Below are 22,838 nucleotides of genomic sequence, written 5' to 3'. Positions count from 1 at the left end.
AAATAAATATTCGAGTTCATTCTCGGAGTTTTAATGCAACATGTTGTCCAACTCTGGCTTGGTGCTGATTGGAGCGTTGTCTGCACTCCTCTTGGTGCGCTACTTCGCACAGGCACTTCACCACCGTAGACAATCCAAAGCCCTACACTGCGAACCCGCCCGTGAGGGGCCAACAGCTTTCTTCGGTATACCAGCATTCATTCAGCTTTGCAAGGCGGTCCGTGAGAAGACATGGATCGATTATCTCACCCAGGAATTCGAGCTGTATGGAAATACCTTCCGCAATCAATTGCTTAATCGCAGTCTATTGGCCACCATCGAGCCTGAGAATATCAAGGCGATTCTCGCCACTCAATTCAAGGACTTCAATCTTGGAACAAGGCACCAGCACTTCTATCCCCTACTGGGCGACGGCATTTTCACTCTCGATGGTGAGGGATGGGCGCATGCGCGTGGACTATTGCGCCCGCAGTTCACTAGGGACCAGGTAAACCCGATCGGAGAATTTATGCACGACATTTTACTAACGAAGTACAGGTGGCCGATCTGTCTATGCTGGACGATCATATCTCCAACCTCATCGACCTTGTTCCCAAGGATAGGAGCAGTTTCGATATCCAGCGCTTGTTCTTCCTGCTGACCCTGGACTCGGCAACACACTTCCTCTTCGGTGAGTCGGTTGGTTGCATGCGTCCTTCGGAGACGACAGGCGTGTTAGAAAAGTGCGCCGTCGGTAGCGCACAGGGCTTTGCCGATGCCTTCGGACTGGCCCAGGATTACATCGCTTCCCGGTCTCGCGCGCAGAGTCTGTATTGGCTCATCAACCCGAAGGAATTCCGTGAGGCCAACCGTCGCGTGCATGAAGTCGTCGACCACTATGTTCATATTGCTTTGGAGTCCAAGCATAACCCGGACAAGAAGAAGGCCGATGATCGATACATCTTCTTAGAAGCTCTGGCTGCTGACACCGACGATCCCAAAGAGCTGCGTGATAACATGCTCAATATCCTTTTGGCTGGACGTGATACTACCGCTAGTCTGCTGAGCTCGACTTTCTTCTATCTTGCGCGCCACCCACACGCGTGGAACAGACTGCGTCAGGAAATCGTGGATACTTTCGGAGATGCGAAGAACCCGCGGTCGGAAATCACACACACGAAACTGAAGGATATCGCTTATCTCCGATATGTACTGAATGAAAGTGAGTTTGATGGATTATCATGCATACTTGGGAATTTCGCTAACTTGGCAAACTAGCCCTTCGCCTCCAACCCCCTGTTCCTTTCAACTTCCGCATTGCCACTCGGGACACTTCCCTCCCCGTTGGCGGTGGTCCGGACGGCCTGTCCCCGATTTATGTCAAAAAGAATACTTCTGTTGCCTACGGGGTTTTCGCGATGCACCGCCGGACCGATCTGTGGGGTGCGGACGCGGCTTTCTTCCGGCCGGAGCGCTGGGAGGAGAACGCGAAGCATGGTTGGGAATACCTTCCCTTCAATGGTGGGCCTCGCATCTGTCTTGGTCGTAAGTGGATCATTACTCTTCTGCAAGGAAACAGAACTTACGATTATCCGGAATCGTTAACTAACAATACCTTAGAACAATATGCCCTCGCCGAGGCAAGCTACACCGTTGTCCGTTTGATGCAACACTTTGATACCCTTGAGAACGCCGATCCCCATCCCCGACACGAGCCCATCAAGTTGTCTACCGTTACCATGTCGCATGATCTTGGTGTGGCTATCCGTTTGTATTCCTCGGACCAGATCTAGGATGCTTGGGTTGCTGTTATGATTGAATGAATTAATGGATCTTCCACAGGAAGGACACGTTGGATGGGGTTAGGTTCTGCTTGATTAGTTTTGAATATAGTCCACAAGCACACTTTGTATAGGAGGGAGTCTACGAATATTAATCTAAGTCACGCAGCAACTTCATCGCTTCCAAGCATAGCATATCACGCACGCCATATGACATTCTCGATATAAAAGATCCCGACCACATAAAGTAAGTATATATGAGCTCTTTCTATACACAACAAGGTGATAGGACACTATCTCGGGGAAACATCAGCCGGAGTTTCTCCGCAGTTTCGCCGCTGGCTCTTGGAGACTTCCGAATGCGTCCTCAGAGGCAATGAACGTCGCCTCTCAATCCAGATTACGACAATGCTCTATCTCAACGGCTCTTGTCTTCCAACAATCTCGTTCAACCATATATCCTAACCAATGTGAAGGACCATTGAAGATCTACACGATGAGACTGTCAGCTGCCATTGTCGTCATTTTAGCAGGCCAAGTTTCTGCTGTCGATCACCGTGGATCAGTGATTGATTATAACTCAGCGCCCCCAAATCTTTCTACCCTGCGAAATGCCTCGTTGTTTGAAACATGGAGACCCAGGGCACATGTTCTTCCTCCATCTGGAAGAACAGGTGACCCATGCGCGCATTACACTGATTCCAAAACTGGTCTGTTCCATGTCGGCTGGCTTCACGAGGGCATTTCAAGCGCCACTACCGATGATCTCGCTACATACCTCGACGTCAATTCGAATGGAAGCCCATCCATCATCGCAGGGGGAAAGAACGACCCTCTTGCTGTCTTTGATGGCTCGGTCATTCCCAACGGCATCGATGGCATGCCAACTCTTCTTTATACCTCTGTTTCATATATGCCCATTCATTGGTCTATTCCCTACACTCGGGGAAGCGAAACCCAGTCGTTGGCCGTTTCCCGTGACGGTGGAAGCAACTTCACCAAGCTCAGTCAAGGGCCCGTGATCCCCTCACCTCCATTCGCGGTCAATGTCACTGCTTTCCGAGATCCCTATGTATTCCAGAGCCCAGCTCTAGATGCAGCTGTCAATAGTACGCAAGGGACCTGGTATACCGCCATATCTGGTGGTGTTCACAATGTCGGACCTTGCCAGTTCCTCTACCGTCAGTACGACTCAGATTTTGAATATTGGGAATACCTTGGCCAATGGTGGAACGAACCCGCCAATACAACTTGGGGAAATGGCGATTGGGCCGGGAGATGGGGCTTCAACTTTGAGGTTGGCAATGTCTTCAGTCTGAGCGCGGACGGGTACAGCGAGAAAGGCGAGATGTTTATGACCCTCGGTACTGAGGGCTCAGGCGTCCCTATCGTTCCTCAAGTCAGTTCAATCCATGAAATGTTGTGGGTGGCTGGCAATGTTACAAATGACGGCTCGGTCACCTTCATCCCAACCATGGCAGGTGTACTAGACTGGGGTATGTCGGCATATGCGGCTGCAGGAAAGATTTTGCCAGCGAGCTCTCAAGCCTCCATCAAGAGTAGTGCTCCCGACCGTTTCATTTCTTATCTCTGGCTCACCGGAGATCTGTATGAACTGGCCACGGGCTTCCCTACTGCCCAGCAAAATTGGACGGGGACCCTTCTATTCCCACGAGAGCTGAGCGTTCGTACTATTCACAATGTGATAGACAACGAGCTCGCACGAGAGGCCTTGTCATCGTGGCGCGTGTCCAGAAACGGATCTGATCAAGTCGACCTCGAGACAATGGGCATCTCTATCGCGAGAGAGACTTACAGCGCTTTGACATCTGGTTTGCCGTTTGTTGAAGCTAGCCAAACATTGTCGAAGGCTGGATCTGTGTCATTCAAACGCCCACCGTCGAGTAAATTCTTTGTATTGACGGCTAGTATTCTTTTTCCGCGCTCTGCCCGTGACTCTGGTATTGCATCTGGTTTCCAGATCTTGTCGTCTGATCTTGAATCCACGACTGTCTATTACCAATTCTCCAACGAGTCTATCATCGTCGACCGCAGCAATACAAGTGCCGCCGCGCGAACTACCAATGGAATCAGCAGCGACAGTGAGGCGGGCCGTCTGCGGCTCTTCGATATTCTACAAGATGGGAAACATAGAATAGAAACATTGGAGCTTACCATCGTAGTGGATAATGGAGTGCTTGAAATATATGCCAACGGAAGGTTTGCACTCAGTACTTGGACCCGGTAAGTATATCTTGTTCCTAGAGGTTTGAGCAACAACTAACCGCAATTAGTTCTTGGTATGCCAACTCGACTGATATTCACTTCTTCCATAATGGCGAGGGTGAAGTTACATTCGAAAATGTGACGGTCGTTGAAGGATTGTATGACGCTTGGCCAAAGAGGAATTAATCGCAAGATACCTATCATCGAATATAACGTGGTTACAGATCAATGTCACGATTGTCCCCAATTCTATTTTTTTGTTATAACCTATTTATTAACACAAAGGTGAAGTATTTAGAAAAGAATGAACCACATCCGAGTAGACAAAAATTACACGATGGCCAAGAGCTCCCTGTTCTGTACCAGACGTGCAGCAATCAAAAGAACGCCACCTACTATCAATGATGCCCCCGAGAATATCGAAAGAGAAAGCCAGCCATAATTCTCAACAAGGGCACCACTAATGGGAACATTGGCCATGGCACTGCGATTTATATTAGCATCTCATCATATAATGGAAAGAGATAGTGGTCATACGATAAAGCCGTGGATCCTGAGACACTTCCTATTGCCAATCCAAGAGTCGTAGCACTCGCAACCTGTCCAGCACAAGCCTGCTGGAGGGAGAGGATACCCTACAATTCTAGTTAGAATTTGACGGTAATTCGATCTTGATATGCACTCACCCCAGACGCAAAGCCATATGCAGCTGACCATATCACAAGCCCGGCAACGGATGTCACCTTAGTCCAGCACAATGCAATAATTCCGGCAAATATATTTGCCAGAATACAGCAGTTGAATTTCCCGTATTTATCAGCAACAATTCCAGGGACAATTCGACCGAAGAAGGAAGCACCGTTCACAATAGAGACAGTATAGAATGCCAGGCTTGTCGAGAAACCTTGGTCAACGGCGTAGGAAGTCGTGTAGAAGAAAGGGGAGAACATGCCGAAGTATGTGATGAACATAGCGAGGCACAGTAGTTGCAACGACGGCTTTCGCAGAAGATCCAAGGCCTCTGCTTTGTGATTTGGCGGCTTGCTCTTGGGCTCAGTAGCATTCTCCTCATTCTCCGCGTTGCTCACGGGGGCAATCGGGGATTTGGCAGATACGCAGGAGAAGAGGAAGCAAGGAATCATGACAAACCCGACAATGCGCATCGTCCAGGGGAACCCGATTTTAGGGTTTTTGATCGCTTTATCGAGTGCAATCGGCCAGATAACTCCACCAAGTGACGATCCTGCGAGCACGATCCCCATGGCTGCGGCACGCTTCACTTTGACATACTGCCCGACCAAGACGAGCATTGGCCATGTCACCAGACCCATAGAGATACCCAACAGGATACCCTGTGCGAGTAGAAACTGATAAAACTCTTTGCAAATCGAGGTCATCATAACGGCGAAGATGCAGCCTAGAGAGCCAATGTATACCATGAGCTATTAATGAGGCTGTTAGTTCTGCTCGAGTTGGTCCAAAGAGAGTGTTCTGACCTTCGGTCCAAAAATATCAAGCATTGCCCCCGCCCCGACAGATATGGCGAATAAGAAGAATATCGCTGCAGCCCCGAGCCATGCAATGGTCGACGTGGAGCTTGAGGAGAGCTGGTTCTTGGTATAGTATTCTTGGAAGACACCGAATGAGTTCATAAATCCCACGGTGCAAAAAGCGCATGTAAAGGCGCCAAATATGACCATCCATGCCCGAGGCCTAGCCGAGTGTCAGCGCCCAAATATATTGAATCTTCAAGCACAATTCACATACGTATATTCATTGGGGGTAGGGTCCTCCGACGCCATTTTGCCGGTAAGTAGGAACTGCAAAGCTGGTGTGATGACAAAACTGATCCGGAGATCTAGTGGCTCTATTGAGAGGCAAAAGCATTTTCAGGGGACTCTCTTCTTTATAATCAATTTAATTATTTACATCTGCAAGGCAAAGAAAAGAAATATGCTCGGAGACTCCGGGGTGCGTCTGGCCTCCGGAGGTTGAACCACCGTATTGGGTTTAGCACCGGAGGCCCCATGGAAGCTCCGGTCAAACAAACATCACACTGTACAGTCTCCTATGCAGAACAAGCGATAACCGCGCAGCTTTTTCGCTTTCGCTGTCACGATCACTGTTGGAATATCTCGGAGAGTCTTACAGTATGAAACGAAGATCGGATGTCGGAGCCTCCACGCCAGGCCCGAAGAGACACTCTCGACAAGATCCCGTTTCCTGCGAATCATGTCGAAAGAAGAAGTTAAAGTGCGACAGAGGACTTCCATGCAGTAGCTGCTCTACACGCAAATTAGAGTGCAACTATGGTAGCATCAATCCCGGGGTGACCCATCCTGTGCAGCCCATGGCCCAACCAGAGCGGGGGTCAATGTTAAATGATCGCGTGTCTGAGGCTCCTCGGATCTCACAGTGGACTCCACGACAGAGCTCCGATACACAAAGCCGCAGTGGAAATGAGCCTCTATTGACGGCCGATTGGCTTGAGAAGATCGTTATGGGGCACCGCGTTCCGAGTGCAGTCCCTGCCACGTTGAGGGCGGAGGTTTCCCAGCACCAGGAAGCTGAGCACTCACCCTCGCACCAAACTACCACGCCCGGTGGCCAATTCGCTGTAATGCGGGAACGGCCAATTGCCTCTAGTTACAATCCAGCAACTATCCATTTGCCCTCATACCTGCCACCACTGGCAGAAGCAATGAGTTTATTTCGATATTACTGTAAATACCTTGACTTCCAGTACCATCTCATCATACCCAGTCGTCTTGAACGACAGATTCAGACGATATACGAATGCGTTGCTAAGGATGAGGGTATAAACTTAGCCCACGCTGCCCTGCTGTTCAGTGTCTCTGCTGCCGCCCTGTATTATCGGCTCCTATTAGAGCCATGCGAGTATGCAGAGGCATTCAGTCAAGAGAGCACATTTCTGACAGGAGCTGCGTTGATTCAAAGCAATTATATTCCGTATCCCAGTCTTGAAGGGCTACAGGCTACCATGATCATTGGGCACCATCTATCCAATATGAATTTTCCTCCTTCCGTGAGTGCATTATTCGTGCACAGATCATTCGTGACTCAAGCCACCAGTATGGGGCTTCACCTTGTGGACTGTCCTCGGTTTGTGAATGAGCGCGCGACAAATCAATTCGACAAGACCAATGTTGAACTCAAACGACGGTTGTGGTGGGACTTGGCAACGTACGACTGGTATGTTCTTAATGACAGACCCTATCCATGCAACGACTGATGATTTCTGAAGGTTGATAGGGTTTTTGAGTGGGCCTCAAGAGTGGACCTACTCGATACAACCTCAATTTATGGTTGTGAAAGAGCCTCTAAATATTGAGGATGACGAAATCGACCAGGATAAAAACGGTGTCCCTCTTTCTACTCCAACCGAAATGTCATATAGTCTATGTCGATTGAGGTTGGCTGTTGTTTGTCGCCAAATGGTGGATGAGTTGGCATTCTACCATCTCCACGAACAGGAAATACCATATGAGAAGATCCTCATGCTCGATCGAAAGCTTCATGAGTCATGCACTGAGATCCCTGATTTCTTCCGCTTTGATCAAGCCTCTAGGCGAAAATACTCAGCAATCTTTCATGAACGACCGACTCTTGCGTGGCAACGAGCCCTTATTCAGCAGGGTTATTATTCAAGGCTCTGTCGCTTGCATCGCCACTATTTTGTGCGTGGAGCAAGAGACCCCAAGTATTCTTATTCACACGTCATATCTCTTCGTTCTGCACGCAAAGTCCTTGAAGTGAAACGCATTATGGACGAGGAGGAGCCCATATTCACGCCACACAGTTCGGTTATATGGTCGGTCATGCACCATGTCTTCATGGCAGCTGTGATTCTTTTGATAGACGTCTGTTTTAATTGGGATGACATTTTAGCTGAAAAACGAAAGGAGGAGGTGCTGGATGCTTGTCGAATGCTCAGCCGCGCGCAACAATCCTCACCCATCGCCCGTGAAGGAATCAATGCAATGATGGGGATCTTGCGAAAACATTGGACGCAGGAGAAGATCGCAGTTTCTCGCGACTTACAAGAACTCTCCATATTCTCGACGTCGAATGGGCCAATATCCAATGCCGCACAGCCAGAGATGCCTACGCCTGACTCATTGAGTACCAAATGTACATCCGTTGCCCCACAGACTTCGGATGGACAATCGACCTTCTACCCTTCAGGGAATACATCGTTCAGCCCGTTGCCTCTTGAAGAAATATGGGCGGAGATGTTAGACAGCAGCGCTAATGTTGAGCTGGATACACCAGACTGGACAGGGCTGTTGACTGAATTAACGAATGCCACTTTGCCAGGCGAATAATAAATAATATCCCTTGCCCCGCTGATTCGACACTGGCTATAAGACATCATGCAAGATATGGTCAATGATGAGGCTCTGCAATAAAAAGCGGGTAGTCCGATTGGCCGTTGTGGCCGTACTAAGGCCAGCGCACCGACCCTCCTACCTCTCCCCAGGCGTTGGTGCGCTGGCATCACCACGCTTCTTTGAAAGCCCAAAAGCCCAAAATAAAAACAATCAGTTACTTCCAACCATCAACTAGTATTTACATCCCAAGCCCAAGAATATGTCCGATACGATGCAGCAGGCAACAAATGCGAGTATGAGCCCCGAAATTCAGTCAGTCGCCGATCTCATCAAACGTGGTAAAGCGACTCGGATTGTCGTATTGACTGGTGCCGGTATCAGCACCGGCGCGGGAATCCCAGACTTCAGGTCTCCAGATACAGGCCTGTATGATAGACTTGCTCCACTGAAGCTCCCATATCCGGAAGCCATCTTTCACATCAATTATTTCTCCCACACGCCCGAGCCATTCTATGCGATCGCCCGTGCTCGACACCCAGGGAACATCAAACCAACTATGACACATGCGTTCCTGGCATTGTTAGCGAAGAAAAATCTGCTTCACTTTCTCTTCACTCAGAATATTGATGGACTGGAGCAAGATGCTGGAATCCCCCGGAAAAGATTCTGTCGACTCATGGAAACTGGAAGAGTCAGCATTGCTATAAGTGCAAGGCACATTATCCCGACGATCTCATGAAGAAGGCGATTGGAGCTGGTGAAGTGCCTTATTGTCTTGAGGCCGATTGTGGGGGTGCGGTGAAACCAGATGTTGTTTTCTTCGGGCAGGCTTTGCCGGCTGAGTTTGAAGAGAAGGAGAAAGAGGTCCTCGAGGCAGACTTGATGCTTGTCATGGGGACTAGTTTGAGGGTGGCGCCCACTTCCAGGCTGCCAGGTCTGGTGAAGGATGGTGTTCCGCGGGTTTTGATAAACAATGAAAAGACTGGATACATAGGCAATCAAGATCAAGATGTATGCATCATTGGCAGTTGTGACGACATTGTTCGTCGGCTAGCCGATGCACTTGGATGGTTAGAGGAGTTGGAAGGCCTTTGGGAGGAAACAGTTGCTGCGAAAGGGGACGAGGACATCTTCATCGGTGGCCCTAGTCTGGATGAATGCATTGAAAACTTGGCCAACAGTATGAAAGACAAAATGAAAGTATCCGATGGGCACAGACGAATGTTGGAGAATCATTTGAACGACAAATTCGGGCAGATTATAAAGAAGCCCGCAATTCCATAGCCTATTTGGAAGGTATTTTGAATCCAAAAGTCATCTGGGCATCGCTTTTGATAATTTGACTTTGCTCAACCCTGGAACAGACTTATGCTTAAACCTAGGTACTTAGGTCTCTACAGGATGATGCCACCATGATGTGACAAATTTTCATCGGGAATTTGTTGTCAAATCCAGAATGGCACATTCTGACGAGAGAATCCATCCTAATATCACTCATCTCATCTTCAATTGCCATCTGTACTAGCTGATTATGGAAAACTACGAGAGGAACCCTCTTCCTTTTATCCGCCGCTTCATCACCACTCACAACACCGAGGGCGAGGCCGTATTTATTTCCCATGCTCAAGTTCCCGACTACCTCCCCTCGACACCGACCGGAGAAGATGGCGAAATAGCCCTGTTATACGCTACGACTAACGTTCCGACCTCGGTTGACGCCGAGGCCGACGTCGCGATGTACGACGAGTTCCTGCATCAACCTCCTGGAATCACAGTCGACGGAGGAACTGCTTTCCGCCTCATCGATCTTCGCCCGGGAAAGTCCACACCAATGCATCGGACTGTCAGTATCGATTATGGAGTGGTGATTGAAGGGGAGGTTGATCTGTTGCTGGATTCGGGTGCAAGCCGGCAAATGCACCGCGGCGATGTTAGTGTGCAACGGGGTACTGCGCACTCTTTCCGGAACCGCAGTAATTCAGAGTGGTGTCGCATGTTATTTGTGTATTTACCAATGCAGAAGCTGAGTATCAACGAGAAGCCGTTGGAAGCAGAGGTTTATGATGAGGGATTTGACAAACCGGATAATAAGGAAGGCAATTAGGGGACTTGGCTGGAGCTATGGAGTATGTAGACATCAGTGAAACTTTTGGTCTCATAAGGCGCGTATTTAATGTCTGCCAGATCTACCTAGTTTTGCAAGCTTATTCTCCCCTAAACTATCCATATCCCGTTTCCAGGGCCTTCATCCAATCTCTCAGTCTCGCCGTGGATACTCCAATTCCTCGCGTTATTGCAGGCCATGATGCTCAAGGAAAGGCTAGTTTTACCTTCGTTGAGATTCTGACGCCTTAGGATCCCACAACTGCTCCGGCATTCTCGACTCCGGGTCCAACTCTGGTTTTTGAGTCATCTAGATCCACAGATTGCGTGGCTATCCGGTGGATAATATGCGCCAACTTTCTGATCCCCATAAGACACTTGTCCCATTGGCGGATACCAAGGGCCCTTCCGCTCGCATCCTCGAGCTACTCCCTACAGACACAGGCTGGTTCCATCGCACATTGAGCTTGTGCTATGCTGTAATCTTGTCCGGTACTGTCGGATTCATCGCAGATGGAGACAAGGAGAAGATCTCGAATCAGCACGATGTCATTATCTGCCGCGGAGCCAACCACGAATGGGTAAAACGAGGCAAAGATGTCGCTATGGTATTTGTCATGACTGTTCCCACTCAGGAGATAGTGACTGAAGGTGGCAAAAAAGACTGGGGAAGCCACCTGCGGGAGCCATCTATGACCCCAAGGAAGAGGAACACTCCGTACCGACGCAAGCTCGGAACAAAGACGCCACCTAACCTAGGTATATATCAGGTAAACTGCCAGTTCAACTGATTTTTTCCAGTATGGAATTCATGCTTTTGTGGTATATGAGCTAGTAGAAGAACAGGTTGTATTACTAGTGTATGGGGTAGGTATATACTTCTCGGAAAATCGGAAACTTCCGAGATCTCGGAGGCGGATGGGGGTTTCCGCCGGAATTAATTCCAAAATCCCCCGCGCCTTTGGCTTAACATCTCTGACTTTTCCCACATTTCTCCTTCGACAATTACTGTGGTCTTAATTTCGCAGGATTCACTTGTGCACTTGCTTCAAGTTCCCCTAACCTATACTAGATTCCGACTGTGCCACCAATCGCCACACGTTTCTAAGCAAAAGTACCCCTCAGAGCTGCATTGCAGATCCCTAGTTCACGCGCAACATGGATCGCGACCAATTCAAGACCGCCGCTCACTCGGCAATTGATGATAGTGCGCATAGTCCTCTCTCTCTATAAGCTGTGCTAACCAGCTTATGGCCAGTCCTCAATTATTTCGACACTGTCCCAGAACGCCGAGTCCTACCGGCCATCGAGCCCGGATACCTTCGCCCTCTGATTCCAGAGAATCCTCCCGATGAGCCAGAGGAGTGGTCCAAAATCCAGGAAGATGTGGACACCAAGATCAAGCCCGGCTTGACCCATTGGCAGTCCCCCAATTTTATGGCCTACTACCCCGCTATCGTCACATACCCCAGCATTCTGGGCGAGATGTACTCCGCCACATTCACTGCCCCCGCTTTCAACTGGCTGTGCTCGCCAGCATGCACGGAATTGGAGACCATTGTCATGGATTGGGTCGCAAAAGCTCTGGCACTACCCGAGTGCTTCCTGAGTACGTCCGAGAACCATGGTGGCGGCGTGATCCAGAACAGTGCCAGTGATGCGATTGCCACTATCATCGTTGCTGCGCGTGAGAGGCGTGTGCTTGAGTTATTGCGTGCTGAGGGCCTGAAGGAGGGTACCATGGAGTACGAGGACCGGAAGTTCGACATCCAAGGCAAGCTAGTTGCTATTGCCAGTGACCAGACCCACAGCAGTGCCGCTAAGGGTGCTTTAATTGCGGGTACTCGTTTCCGCGGTGTTACCTCGAGGTTGGAGGATAACCTGGAAATGACCGGCCCTCGTCTTCGTGATGTCCTCGAGAAGTGCGAGAAGGACGGACTTATCCCGTACCAGCTCACGATGACCTTTGGCACGACAAATACCTGCAGTCTAGACCGCTATGCAGAGATCAAGGCGGTGCTGCAAGAAAAGCCGGAGTGGCAGCGTATCTGGGTGCACGTCGATGCCGCCTATGCCGGTGCTTCCCTCGTTGCAGATGAGTGGCAGTATATTGCGAAGAACTTTGCCGAGGGTGTTGACAGCTTCAACATGAACATGCACAAGTGGCTGCTTGTCAATTTCGATGCTAGGTAAGATTTTACTCAAACGGTATTGGAGAAATATGCCCTGATCTAACACTCCGAAGCGTCCTTTTCGTCCGGAACCGCTTCGATTTGACCGATGCATTGGATATCACACCTACATATCTGCGCAACCCATACTCGGACACAGGGAACGTGATTGATTATCGTAATTGGTCTATTTCCCTCGGTCGCAGATTCCGCGCGTTAAAGATTTGGTTCGTGATCCGCAGCTACGGTCTGAACGGCATGAAAGCGCATATCCGCAAGACTATCGGGCTTGGAGATATCTTTGCTGGTCTGGTGCGCGATCGGTCCGATCTATTCGAGATGGTCACGAAACCAAATTTCGGCTTGACTGTTTTCCGCGTTAAGAACCCCCAGGCTGTGTCTAACGGATCCAACGAGCCGTTGGAACGTGTGAGCAAAGACGAAGTTGCTGACGGTTTGACCAAGAAGGTCTCCGAGTTGGTCAATGCCCGGGGCGAGATCTTCATCACTTCTACAGCTGTTGATGGTGTTGCTGTTATCCGAGTGGTGAGTGCTAATGCTATGGCCGAGGAGAAGTATATCCGCAATGCCTTTGACATTATTGTCCGGACAACGGAGGAAGTGCTTCAGAGCCAGAAATAAATCGGTGATGATAATGGTGTAAATCCGCGGCATGATGTTGGAAGACTTAAAGACCACCCCTTATACATATATCTGAAGATGGATATAGATGTCAATATTAGAATACAAGAAACATCTCGGCTCAAATCTCTCCGTCCAGGCCTCATCCTGCTCCCCCACACTAACAGTAGTGTGGGTATCTCGCACCAACCCCGAGTCAGCGACCATTTCCCCCACGCGGGGTACCCCAGTACATAGGCTCAACAAAGTCCGTTTCTCGATCGAGTGGTCTTGTTCATACTCATTCTACTTCTTGAACTGGATATCTATACCTGGTAACAATGTCTACCCAAAAACCTTCGTAAGTTTTGCTTTTTGGACTACCAGATCCGTGCTAATGACCACAGATACATCCTTGTGACTGGCGCCACAGGATTCATCGGTGCCCATGTCGTCGACAATCTCCTGGCTCGCGGATTCTCAGTCCGTGGCTCCACAAGATCAAAGCAGAAGGGAGAGCAAATGAAGGCTGCGCGGCCACAGTATGCCTCAAAGCTTGACTTTGTCGTTGTAGAAGACTTCACCCAGATCGGAGTCTTCGATTCTGTAATGGATGGCATCGATGCAGTCATCCACGTAGCAAGCGTAGGCAACTCAATCCTTCGCATGACCCAAAAGCTTACATCCATTCACAGCCATTCTTCTATGATACCACCAATAACGAGCAAGAACTGATCTTGCCCGCTATCAACGGAGTCAAATCCATCTTCTCTGCCTCCGCCCAGCCAGGATCCAAAGTCCAACGAATCGTCATGACATCCTCCTTTGCCTCGGTGATCAACCCAACCAGCACTCCCCCCGCGGGATTCACATATACCGCGGCGAACTGGAACCCCCTGACATACGAGGAGGCTGTCGACCCGAAATCCGATTCCGTCACCGCATACCGCGGCTCCAAGAAGTTTGCCGAGATTGCAGCGTGGGATTTTGTTAAGGAGCACAAGACCCAATTCGACTTGGTCACTCTTTGTCCTCCTATGGTCTTCGGTCCCGTTGTGCACCCCGTGCCAACGGTGGAGCAGCTTAACGAGTCAAACATGATGCTTTGGAAGGTCGCCGCAGGCGCAAATCCTCTTCCTCGCGCGATGGTGCCTGCTTGGATTGATGCGCGCGATCTTGCCGAGGTGCATGTTCAGGCTCTCCTCTCGCCCGAGGCGGGTGGGAAGAGATTCATTGCTGCTTCATCGGAGCCGTTCACGTACGATTTTGCTGCGGATATTATTCGTGATGAATTCGATTGGGCAAAGGAGACTGTCACTACGAATTACAAGATGGGCGAGAAGCCCAACCCTGCTTATTCGGTTGATGGAGAGACAGTAGCTCGGGAGTTTGGAGTGAAATATCGGCCGTTCAAGGAGACTGTGGTTGACCTGGTTGGACAGATTCGGAAGCTCGCGGTATAACTTTAGAATTTAGACTTCAGGGCAAACAAGATGGATTGTTGACACAATTTGCACTACGGAGTAGAGAGATTGCTGTTAGAGGTCAAACGTGATCACTTGCCCAAGTGGGATTCTTTTGACATGTGAGTCTCCCGGGGTGAGCCCTGGAGCATGGGCATGCTGACGAACAAGATCTCCCGCTAATCCGCCGGGGTTCGAGCTTCGATTTCCATTTGCCTTCTCTCTCTCTTCTAGAACGATAATCTGACTTCCATCTTTCTGAGCGATTAAACGAACCGTTCCTCATCCCGAAGACCCGCTCCAGCTTTATGTAATCAAATATACGCCTTGGAGGGCTGAGCCCCCTTTTCCCTCATCATCGTGACCCGAATGGGTCTATGGTCAGCCCATCAATCTCTGGGGTTGAGGCCAAACCCTGGTGGAACAGACCATCAACTGGCTGAACCGCCCTGTTTTCTCCACAAGTCCTGTCACCATCTCGCTCGCGAGGATGGAGATCCATCTCTCAACTAGGGCATGATCGGATTCCCTGGTGGGGCAGTCTCGAATATCATGGCTCAACTTGTTTTATAACTCATCCATCACAGCTCCGGATTGGTGAAGTCGAGAGAATAATTGGTATCCGCACTGCCCCCTTTTTATTTGCGGCACAGCGTTAAGCCTCTTCGGGACTAGCCCGGGTAGCCCCCGCTTCCACGTGACCGCTCATCACTCGAAATAGCAGGGGGCCGGACACCGCCCCATGATTCTGCCGGTACTGCCGGTCAAAACCAATGTTGGAAATTGCAGGAAATCGCCCACCAGCATGGTTATTGGATGAAAGTTGGAGCATGAGATCTATCTATATCTGCACAGGATATCATTTGTCCCAAATTGAGGCACCCGAACTGGGCTACATGGGAGATTCCTGCTGATCACAACGCACACTAATGCATCTGTGGCAGGCGGTAGGCAGGCGGTGTCTGGCCCCCACAGGCAGTCCCACTGTGAGGTGTATAAGGGGAAATCATATCGAATTACATCGACTTATATCGCGGCCAAGAGCCGCTAGCTCCGAAGTGGTTTAAACGGGTGCGTTACAAGGAAAAGGGGTTGTGCCGGGATCGACTCTTGTGTCGATAATCAATTCCCGCAGACCCCAATCCATATAACACACTCGTTTTCAGTCCCTCGTTTTTCATATTCCAATGGCCATTCTGCCCTCAATTTGAACCCTTCTATAACGGCTTGACAGACCGTTTTTTGTTTATTTCCGATAAGAGATTTTTTCATGATGACCACAGCGCATGGTTCCAACGCCAAGAACCTCGATGACATCAATCCTTTCGCTGAGAGTTCAAGCGATGAGCATGCCGCTCTAAATAGTTCTTTCGAATTCGACGACAGGTCTAGTAACTCATATCCGTGCCAATATGAACCAAGTCGTGAGTTTGGTGCCCTGAGGATCATGGGCCAAGGCTAATCTTGACCCTTATCCATCATCCAGGACCGGCCGAGCTGGCCTCAACGAATTCAGGCCCCGACGACATCTTCCATAAAGTGAAAAATTTTCTTCGACAAGACAATTCGCACATCCCGGATGACGACAGTGTGTCAGATTGGCCCCACAATGGACCCTGCAAGTCGACTACGATATTCAGACAACAGACAAAAAAGATTATCAGTCCCAGGGTCATCTTCTCGGGCGTCTTCGCCGCATCGGCAATCGTCATCTCCAACACTTCAAGCCCGGCGCTTTTAATATTCATCTGGAACCTCCTTGCTATTGTGCCCTTGTCTGTCACGCTCACAGAAGCCACCGAGAGGATATCTGAAGATTTGGGTGAGACCGCTGGCGCTCTCCTCAACATCACCATTGGAAATCTAGCAGAACTTATCATTTTGTGAGTTATACGATCTTCGAAGTCCGATTATCTTAGACCACGATATACTGACTATAATCTAGTATGTATGTTCGCACCGAGCATCTGACTTTACTGTGTTATTGGCCAAGGCAAAGCTAATATTCTATAGTACTGCATTGTTGAAAAACAACATCAAAGTCGTTCAATCATCACTTCTCGGCTCTATCCTTGTGAATCTATTGCTCGTTCTCGGTTCTGCGATCATCGCAGGCTGTGTCTCCACAAGCGATGTGACCTATAACACTGATCTCACTCAATCCTTCGTGGGACTTCTCAATCTCACAATCTCTTGCCTCATGATTCCAGTAAGGCAATTTCTCAAGCGCTTTCATCACATATGATACTAATATTGGAATAGAGCGCTTTCTATGGCAGCGTAAAGAGCGTGAGCTCCGCTGATCACATGTCACTTTCTTTCAGCAGAGGAGTGTCTATCATCCTCCTCGGCACATATTTCTTATATCTCTACTTCCAGTTCAAATCACACCCTCACTTATTCCGCTCAACGCGACTTCAAGTACCCCGCGCAACCGGTCCTCAGACATACACCGACCTCGAATCGCATCCAGACGCTGTGAACACATCGAGCAGACATGTTCCCCAGGTAGAGATGCAGCAAGTACGATCACGGGCATCTTCGGTCAACGACACAGAGGCAGAATCAGCATTGCCTCTGTTCCCCACTGAGTTGCCTGAAGGAAGAAGATCACTCCACAGACAAACCGAACACCCGCTCGAAGAATATCGAGGATGCCGCTGCAGCGGATACGTTGTTCGGGCCAACCGAGCTATCTCACTCACCCTTCTCGCCCTGTCAACGATTCTCATCGCCGTGTGCGCCGAATACTTCGCCTCGAGCTTCGAAGTGCTCAACGAACAGGGTGTTCTTGGTGAATCTTTCGTCGGATTGATCATTATTCCTGTCGCTGGCAATGTCGCCGAAAACGTTACCGCGGTGGTTGTCGCCTCGAAGAACCAAATGGATCTCGCCATCAGTGTTGCTCTGGGGTCCGCTATTCAAATCGGTCTGTTGGTTTCGCCTGCCATGGTCCTCATTGGTTGGGCTCTGGAGAAGCCTATGACCCTGCACTTTGACAGATTCGAGATGGTCACATTGATCGGAGCTGTTCTTTTGGTCGATTTCATTGTTCTCAAAGGAAAGACCAATTATTTGGAGGGCACTATTTTATGTGCCTGCTTTGCCGCCATTTCGTAAGTTTACTCTACTTTCCCATCGTACGTACAATTACTAACATTGTTCGTTCTAGTGTTGGAGCGTTCTTGTTGCCGTTCTCTTGAAACTCATCCAAAGGGCGTTACTCTATGGACGGGGAGAGGGTCTGTTTGGACCTGGACCTGCCGATCCATGCCATTCATCTGTCTATACATTTTGGGATTTATCATTCATTGTAAATATAGAACGCACATAGAGATGAAACTGAAATCCATGTTCCTTTCAATTCCGACTGATCGACTTCGTGTCGTTTATATCCCAACCAAAACCACTTATCAACAAGAAACGCCATCTGGGAAAGGAGTATCGCCTCGAACATCTTGAAACATTCCCTCTCGGTATCTATACCTTGAAGCTCCGCTCTATCTTCTTTACGTCGTACAGACCTAGTCGCTCTGGGCCCGTTCCGTCGCACGATTGCCGCCAAGTAAATTCGAAACATGACTGCTTTAGATTAGGATCCACCATTGAAAGGCTCCCCTTGCTTCTGTCTCGCCCCGTATCTTCAAGGCTGGGCCTCAGATGGACGTGATCTTCATCTCAATGGCAACGCTACCTTGTTCAGGGGCGATATTCTTCCACGTGGTATGCTGCATGAGAACTGGGCTGGACTACGGCAGAGATTAATGAGGATCATCGGTGGATCTGCGGTGCGTACGCTCAACTGACCTTTTCGCACAAAACGATACATCTATATTGCCTTAAGATTTCTTTGATACAGTCCGGTTTTGGTCTGGGACATACAAGACCCAGCTTGGAGATACCCTAAATTGGCCGCCAGAAATGTGGTAGACAATCCCTCAGTTTGATGACTCTATATGACCGCTCTCCTCAGAGAGACCTAAAATAATCAATTGTCTCAGCAATTCCTGATATGTGGAAGACTCGGTGATATCAGAATTCTAGCAATGAGGCTATCGCCGGTATCTAAGTAGTCATTACACGTACATCAAAGTCGCCATACTAAGACTGGGGTAAATCAGCGCGAGCGCCCAGCTTCGTCCATATTCAAATGGTTCTGTCGGCAATTTCCTATCTTTTTTCAAAGACAAAGATTCAAAGCTACACGGGATCGCCCGCCAATCCACTTTTAAGGATATAAGCCCCAATGTCCCGTGCCTATTGTTACCAAAGCAGTTTAGTTCCAGAAAGACGGAAATCCGCGGTAGAAAGGGAACCTACCTCATCTATCATATTCTTAGCTAGATCACAATTTTACCAACCATTCATACCAAGTTACAGACCTTCGTACAAAGACCTATTTAGGTCTGAATTTCAGTATCTCGATTCTTTTCAGTTTTCTAGTCAAGTAGCAAGTTACAGAATACATTGTTTTAGTTTGGTGACCGACGTAGGGACGACCTAAGTCGGCTATACCTCTATCCGGTGGGCCTCGAGGGCGAATAGGCTAATTAGCCTAGCTAAAAGGACACGGACGCTAAGGAAGGGATAGTACTAGGGCGTTAATCGGGTTAGCTCGCGAAATATCCTAGCTATTAAGTAGGAAAATTCGGAGTAATAGGTTAAGTAGTCGCTAGGAACCTTATTATTAAGTCGGTTATAGTATATTATACTAAGGTATATAGATAACTAGTATAAATTCTATATAAGTAATAGGGAACGCTAAGAGAGGCGAACCTAAATAACGGAACGACTAAAAGACTAACTAGATTAGCCTTTAAGATCTATTTACGTTACTTCCCTATAGGGGACTCGATTTTAATTCGGACCGGAACTAATCTCGGTTCTAGTAGAATTATATTTATACCCTAGAGACCGAAATAGGTCTCTATCTACTAAGTTAGTATACGCTAAGGAAAACTATAAATCTTCAAAGGACCTACTTCTAGAGTCTTTATCGTAATCTACTATTTCGGAGACTCTATTAACGGTTTCTTAGCTTACGTTTAATTTTAATTTATTATCGTTATCGATAGAAAGCCTATTAGGTATTATAGAATTTATTAAAGTTTTAAGTTACGAATATATTATATAGGATCCGGCCCCGTTTTCCGGTAATCTAAGCGAGAATATCTAATATTATATTAAATAGTATAAGTATATATAATAGATAGCCCTAAGGCTTACTATAGATAAGAAAGTAGAAGCGTAAGCTATAACTCTTTTATAAGGGCTTAGAGGAGTAGCTCTAGAATTCGCCTTCTCGCTACCTATAGAGACTTAGGATAATTTCGCGGAGATTTCTTAGCTACTAGTAGAGTAATTTCCCTATAAACGGAAAATTATAGACTATCTTAATATTATCTTAGATATTTATAAATAGCGATAGGGAATAAAGTCTTTTAATAAATATATAAAGACTATTAGGACTTTAAGCGCCTAGGTAGACCGAGATAACTAGTCGGACTTAGCCTAGGTATAGGTTAGAGGGCTAAACGATACTTTAGTTAGTATAGCTATATAAGCTATAATAGTTAATTAGAGTAAGATTACTATAACTAATATAATTACTTAGGTTCGATAGATTATAGGAAATTAAGATAATAAGTAGGTCGTTCCGCTAAGATTAGAATCTAAAAGAATAGCCGTTATAGTAGCGGATTTAATAGAAGCCTTAAAGGGATCTATTCTTTCTAGCCGATAGAATAGAATACCCCGATTATATCTAGATTAACTATAATTATAAGAATTCTCTCCTAACTCGACTAACCGAAACTAGTCTAACCTACTAGGACCTACCTATCCTTAATTCCTAACTAGGGCCTTAGATATAATAGTATACTAGAAATATAGATAGACTAAATATATATAACCTAACTATATTAATAATCCGTTATTAGCGGAAAAGTAAGAACGAATTAGGGTATTAGATATCTAGAGATAAGCTTATTAATAAGAAATAAATATTAGGGATAGACCCCTATCCGAGACTCTAGCTAAGCGACCGCCTCTACTCCTATTAGCTTTAGATAATAGGAATTTCTTACTTATAATTACTATTAATAAAGTTTAATAATAAGTAAACTATATTAAAGTAGAAGATAATCGATTATCTCGATAGGAAGATTAGGACCTATATAACTAAGATAGGTAAGGAAAATACTAGATAGGTACTAATATAATCGACTTTACTAAATAAGTCCTAAGCGTTTATTAAGTAAATCCGTCGGAAATAGTCTCGGAGAATCTATATTAGATCTACACTATAAACACTAGAAGTAAGCGGGCCTAGATATAGTCGGCTTCGGATTAGGATAAACTAATAGGAGCTATAACGGGACCCGAGGCTTAACCTCGCTTTAGAGTAGTTAAGTAAAAGAGGTTACTATAAGCTCTAATCGGGCCCTCTCTATCTATTAAATAATTATTAAATAAGTTAAAGGTAAAAATAACCCTAACCTAGCTAATCGATATCTCTCCTTAAGCTCGGACTAAAATCTCTAAGTTACTATAGTTAACTCCTCCTAAGAAAGGGAAGAAACCTACTAAAAGGGCCTAGATAGAAACGGGAAATAATATAACTATAATCTTAAACTTAATTAGCTCTTACGCGGGAAGAATTTAGGCGTATTAAGTAGGTAGCTATAATTATCTAAAGTCTGACCCGGATTAGGGATTTTATAACGATATAATCCGTCTAGCGGAGCTAAGTACTAATATACTTTTCTTTATAGAGACTAATATATTTACTATAGTAAAGGATAATATTACTACCGCGACGAAGCTAACGAAGGTTCTAATCGATAGTAGATTTACGGGAAATATAATTCCTAAGTCTATAATAGATAAACTCCGTTACCGGACGGTTCCTATTTCTAATATAACTATAGAAGTTATAGATAGGAGTACTATATAGATAAGGGAACTAGTCTAGATTATAGTAGTAGTAGTAAATACTATTAGAGTAATTATAGCGGTTATAGTAGATAGACCCTAACCCTCTTCTTATACTTTACTCTTAGGAAAGTACTAAATATAGAATATTAGACTAATTAGTAACTATAGAAAGGACGAATATACTATTTATATAGATAATAGAACCCGAAGCCTTATTCCCTAAGCTAACGGAATTAAACGCTAAGGGTTAGACCGTTAGTTAATACCGGTATAAGTATAGCCGTAATAGATCGAAATAGAATAGTTTTACCTATCGCGATAGTATAGATCCGAAAGCGAGGAGAAGGATAGAGATATATTAGACTATATAGTTTCCTCCCTCGATCTTCTTAATTCACTTTAAGGAGTATAGGATTAGTATTAATCTAATACCGATTCCGAATCCTTAGGAAACTAATTCCGCCTATAAACGAGGTCCTAGACCTTATAGGCGGTATTCTTAGGATAATTCTAGGAAATAAGTCTAGTTAGAAAGTATATATTACTCCTATATAGTTTAGCTATATAGTAACTTTTAATAATCGTTAGAGAAATCCGACTTATAAATCTAAAGAGTAGTAACTATTAAGACTAGTAGTTAAATTCTTATAGAACTAGATTCGAGAACTTCTTTCTAGTTTAAGTATAGGACTATAACTAAGATAGGTATTAACCCCTAGGGAATATCTATAGAAGGACTAGGTATATTTTAGATCCCTTAGATCGAATACTACTATCTTTATATATTATTTAAGTATTATATTAGAACCTACTAAATTAGGGTAGAAAGATTATAAGAAAATTATTAAACGAGAAGTTATAAACTAAGAGGGTCTAAGATACCTAATAGAAGACCGGCCTATATATTATCTCCGAGAACTTTACTCTCTTAAAGATCTTCTAGTAGCGTATAACTAGCTAAATTAGAATAATATTCTCCTTAGGGATCTAACCCCTATAAACTAAATAGAATAAAAAGAAGTAGCTCGTATCCTATATATATAGAGAGATCTATTTATAGAAGAAATTATAAATATACCCCTAACTAAGCTAGTAACTTATCGTATTCTAACTTTACTAGGAGTAGTTCTTTATACTACTAAACTAACTAGATATACGCTAGAGGAAGAAGTATAGTAAGACCGGTATCTCTTAGATATAGAATAG

At 46.5% G+C, this 22,838-nt stretch overlaps 10 protein-coding genes across 10 annotated transcripts; 9 read left to right on the top strand and 1 right to left on the bottom strand.

The window, feature by feature from the left end:
* Positions 1–40: 40 nt before the first annotated feature.
* N7457_009788 (cytochrome P450) lies at positions 41–1,772 on the top strand (the record flags this gene model as incomplete). Its single annotated transcript, XM_057180831.1, has 4 exons — positions 41–487; positions 538–1,201; positions 1,258–1,524; positions 1,600–1,772. The coding sequence occupies 4 exons, from the start codon at positions 41–43 to the stop codon at positions 1,770–1,772; spliced, it is 1,551 nt and encodes a 516-aa protein (XP_057029217.1).
* A 484-nt stretch (positions 1,773–2,256) lies between these two features.
* Positions 2,257–4,172, top strand: N7457_009787 (glycoside hydrolase family 32 protein; the record flags this gene model as incomplete). The annotated part of the gene is made up of 2 exons (XM_057180830.1): positions 2,257–4,004; positions 4,055–4,172. The coding sequence occupies 2 exons, from the start codon at positions 2,257–2,259 to the stop codon at positions 4,170–4,172; spliced, it is 1,866 nt and encodes a 621-aa protein (XP_057029216.1).
* Positions 4,173–4,316: 144 nt separating this feature from the next.
* N7457_009786 (MCT family MFS transporter) lies at positions 4,317–5,788 on the bottom strand (the record flags this gene model as incomplete). The annotated part of the gene is made up of 5 exons (XM_057180829.1): positions 4,317–4,470; positions 4,524–4,621; positions 4,673–5,428; positions 5,483–5,699; positions 5,754–5,788. 5 exons carry the CDS (start codon positions 5,786–5,788, stop codon positions 4,317–4,319), a joined length of 1,260 nt encoding a protein of 419 aa, XP_057029215.1.
* A 151-nt stretch (positions 5,789–5,939) lies between these two features.
* On the top strand, positions 5,940–8,332 carry N7457_009785 (Zn(II)2Cys6 transcription factor; the record flags this gene model as incomplete). Its single annotated transcript, XM_057180828.1, has 3 exons — positions 5,940–5,957; positions 6,001–7,199; positions 7,252–8,332. The coding sequence occupies 3 exons, from the start codon at positions 5,940–5,942 to the stop codon at positions 8,330–8,332; spliced, it is 2,298 nt and encodes a 765-aa protein (XP_057029214.1).
* A 265-nt stretch (positions 8,333–8,597) lies between these two features.
* Positions 8,598–9,622, top strand: N7457_009784 (uncharacterized protein; the record flags this gene model as incomplete). The annotated part of the gene is made up of 2 exons (XM_057180827.1): positions 8,598–8,917; positions 8,980–9,622. 2 exons carry the CDS (start codon positions 8,598–8,600, stop codon positions 9,620–9,622), a joined length of 963 nt encoding a protein of 320 aa, XP_057029213.1.
* A 247-nt stretch (positions 9,623–9,869) lies between these two features.
* N7457_009783 (cupin domain-containing protein) lies at positions 9,870–10,442 on the top strand (the record flags this gene model as incomplete). Its single annotated transcript, XM_057180826.1, has 1 exon — positions 9,870–10,442. The coding sequence occupies one exon, from the start codon at positions 9,870–9,872 to the stop codon at positions 10,440–10,442; it is 573 nt and encodes a 190-aa protein (XP_057029212.1).
* A 346-nt stretch (positions 10,443–10,788) lies between these two features.
* Positions 10,789–11,271, top strand: N7457_009782 (uncharacterized protein; the record flags this gene model as incomplete). The annotated part of the gene is made up of 2 exons (XM_057180825.1): positions 10,789–11,200; positions 11,243–11,271. The coding sequence occupies 2 exons, from the start codon at positions 10,789–10,791 to the stop codon at positions 11,269–11,271; spliced, it is 441 nt and encodes a 146-aa protein (XP_057029211.1).
* A 328-nt stretch (positions 11,272–11,599) lies between these two features.
* Positions 11,600–13,254, top strand: N7457_009781 (putative aromatic-L-amino-acid decarboxylase; the record flags this gene model as incomplete). Its single annotated transcript, XM_057180824.1, has 3 exons — positions 11,600–11,648; positions 11,700–12,630; positions 12,687–13,254. 3 exons carry the CDS (start codon positions 11,600–11,602, stop codon positions 13,252–13,254), a joined length of 1,548 nt encoding a protein of 515 aa, XP_057029210.1.
* Positions 13,255–13,574: 320 nt separating this feature from the next.
* Positions 13,575–14,696, top strand: N7457_009780 (SDR family oxidoreductase; the record flags this gene model as incomplete). Its single annotated transcript, XM_057180823.1, has 3 exons — positions 13,575–13,594; positions 13,641–13,878; positions 13,929–14,696. The coding sequence occupies 3 exons, from the start codon at positions 13,575–13,577 to the stop codon at positions 14,694–14,696; spliced, it is 1,026 nt and encodes a 341-aa protein (XP_057029209.1).
* A 1,270-nt stretch (positions 14,697–15,966) lies between these two features.
* On the top strand, positions 15,967–17,899 carry N7457_009779 (calcium:cation antiporter; the record flags this gene model as incomplete). Its single annotated transcript, XM_057180822.1, has 6 exons — positions 15,967–16,120; positions 16,183–16,579; positions 16,642–16,644; positions 16,710–16,905; positions 16,959–17,812; positions 17,869–17,899. The coding sequence occupies 6 exons, from the start codon at positions 15,967–15,969 to the stop codon at positions 17,897–17,899; spliced, it is 1,635 nt and encodes a 544-aa protein (XP_057029208.1).
* Between the last annotated feature and the right edge of the window lie 4,939 nt (positions 17,900–22,838).

The sequence above is a fragment of the Penicillium paradoxum genome (assembly GCF_028828445.1).
Source record: "Penicillium paradoxum strain IBT 22861 chromosome Unknown utg000007l_segment0_segment0, whole genome shotgun sequence".
NCBI classification, from domain to species: Eukaryota; Fungi; Ascomycota; class Eurotiomycetes; order Eurotiales; family Aspergillaceae; genus Penicillium; species Penicillium paradoxum.
The sequence above is the reverse complement of the archived record's forward strand: the minus strand, read 5'-3'. Positions and strand labels throughout refer to the sequence as shown.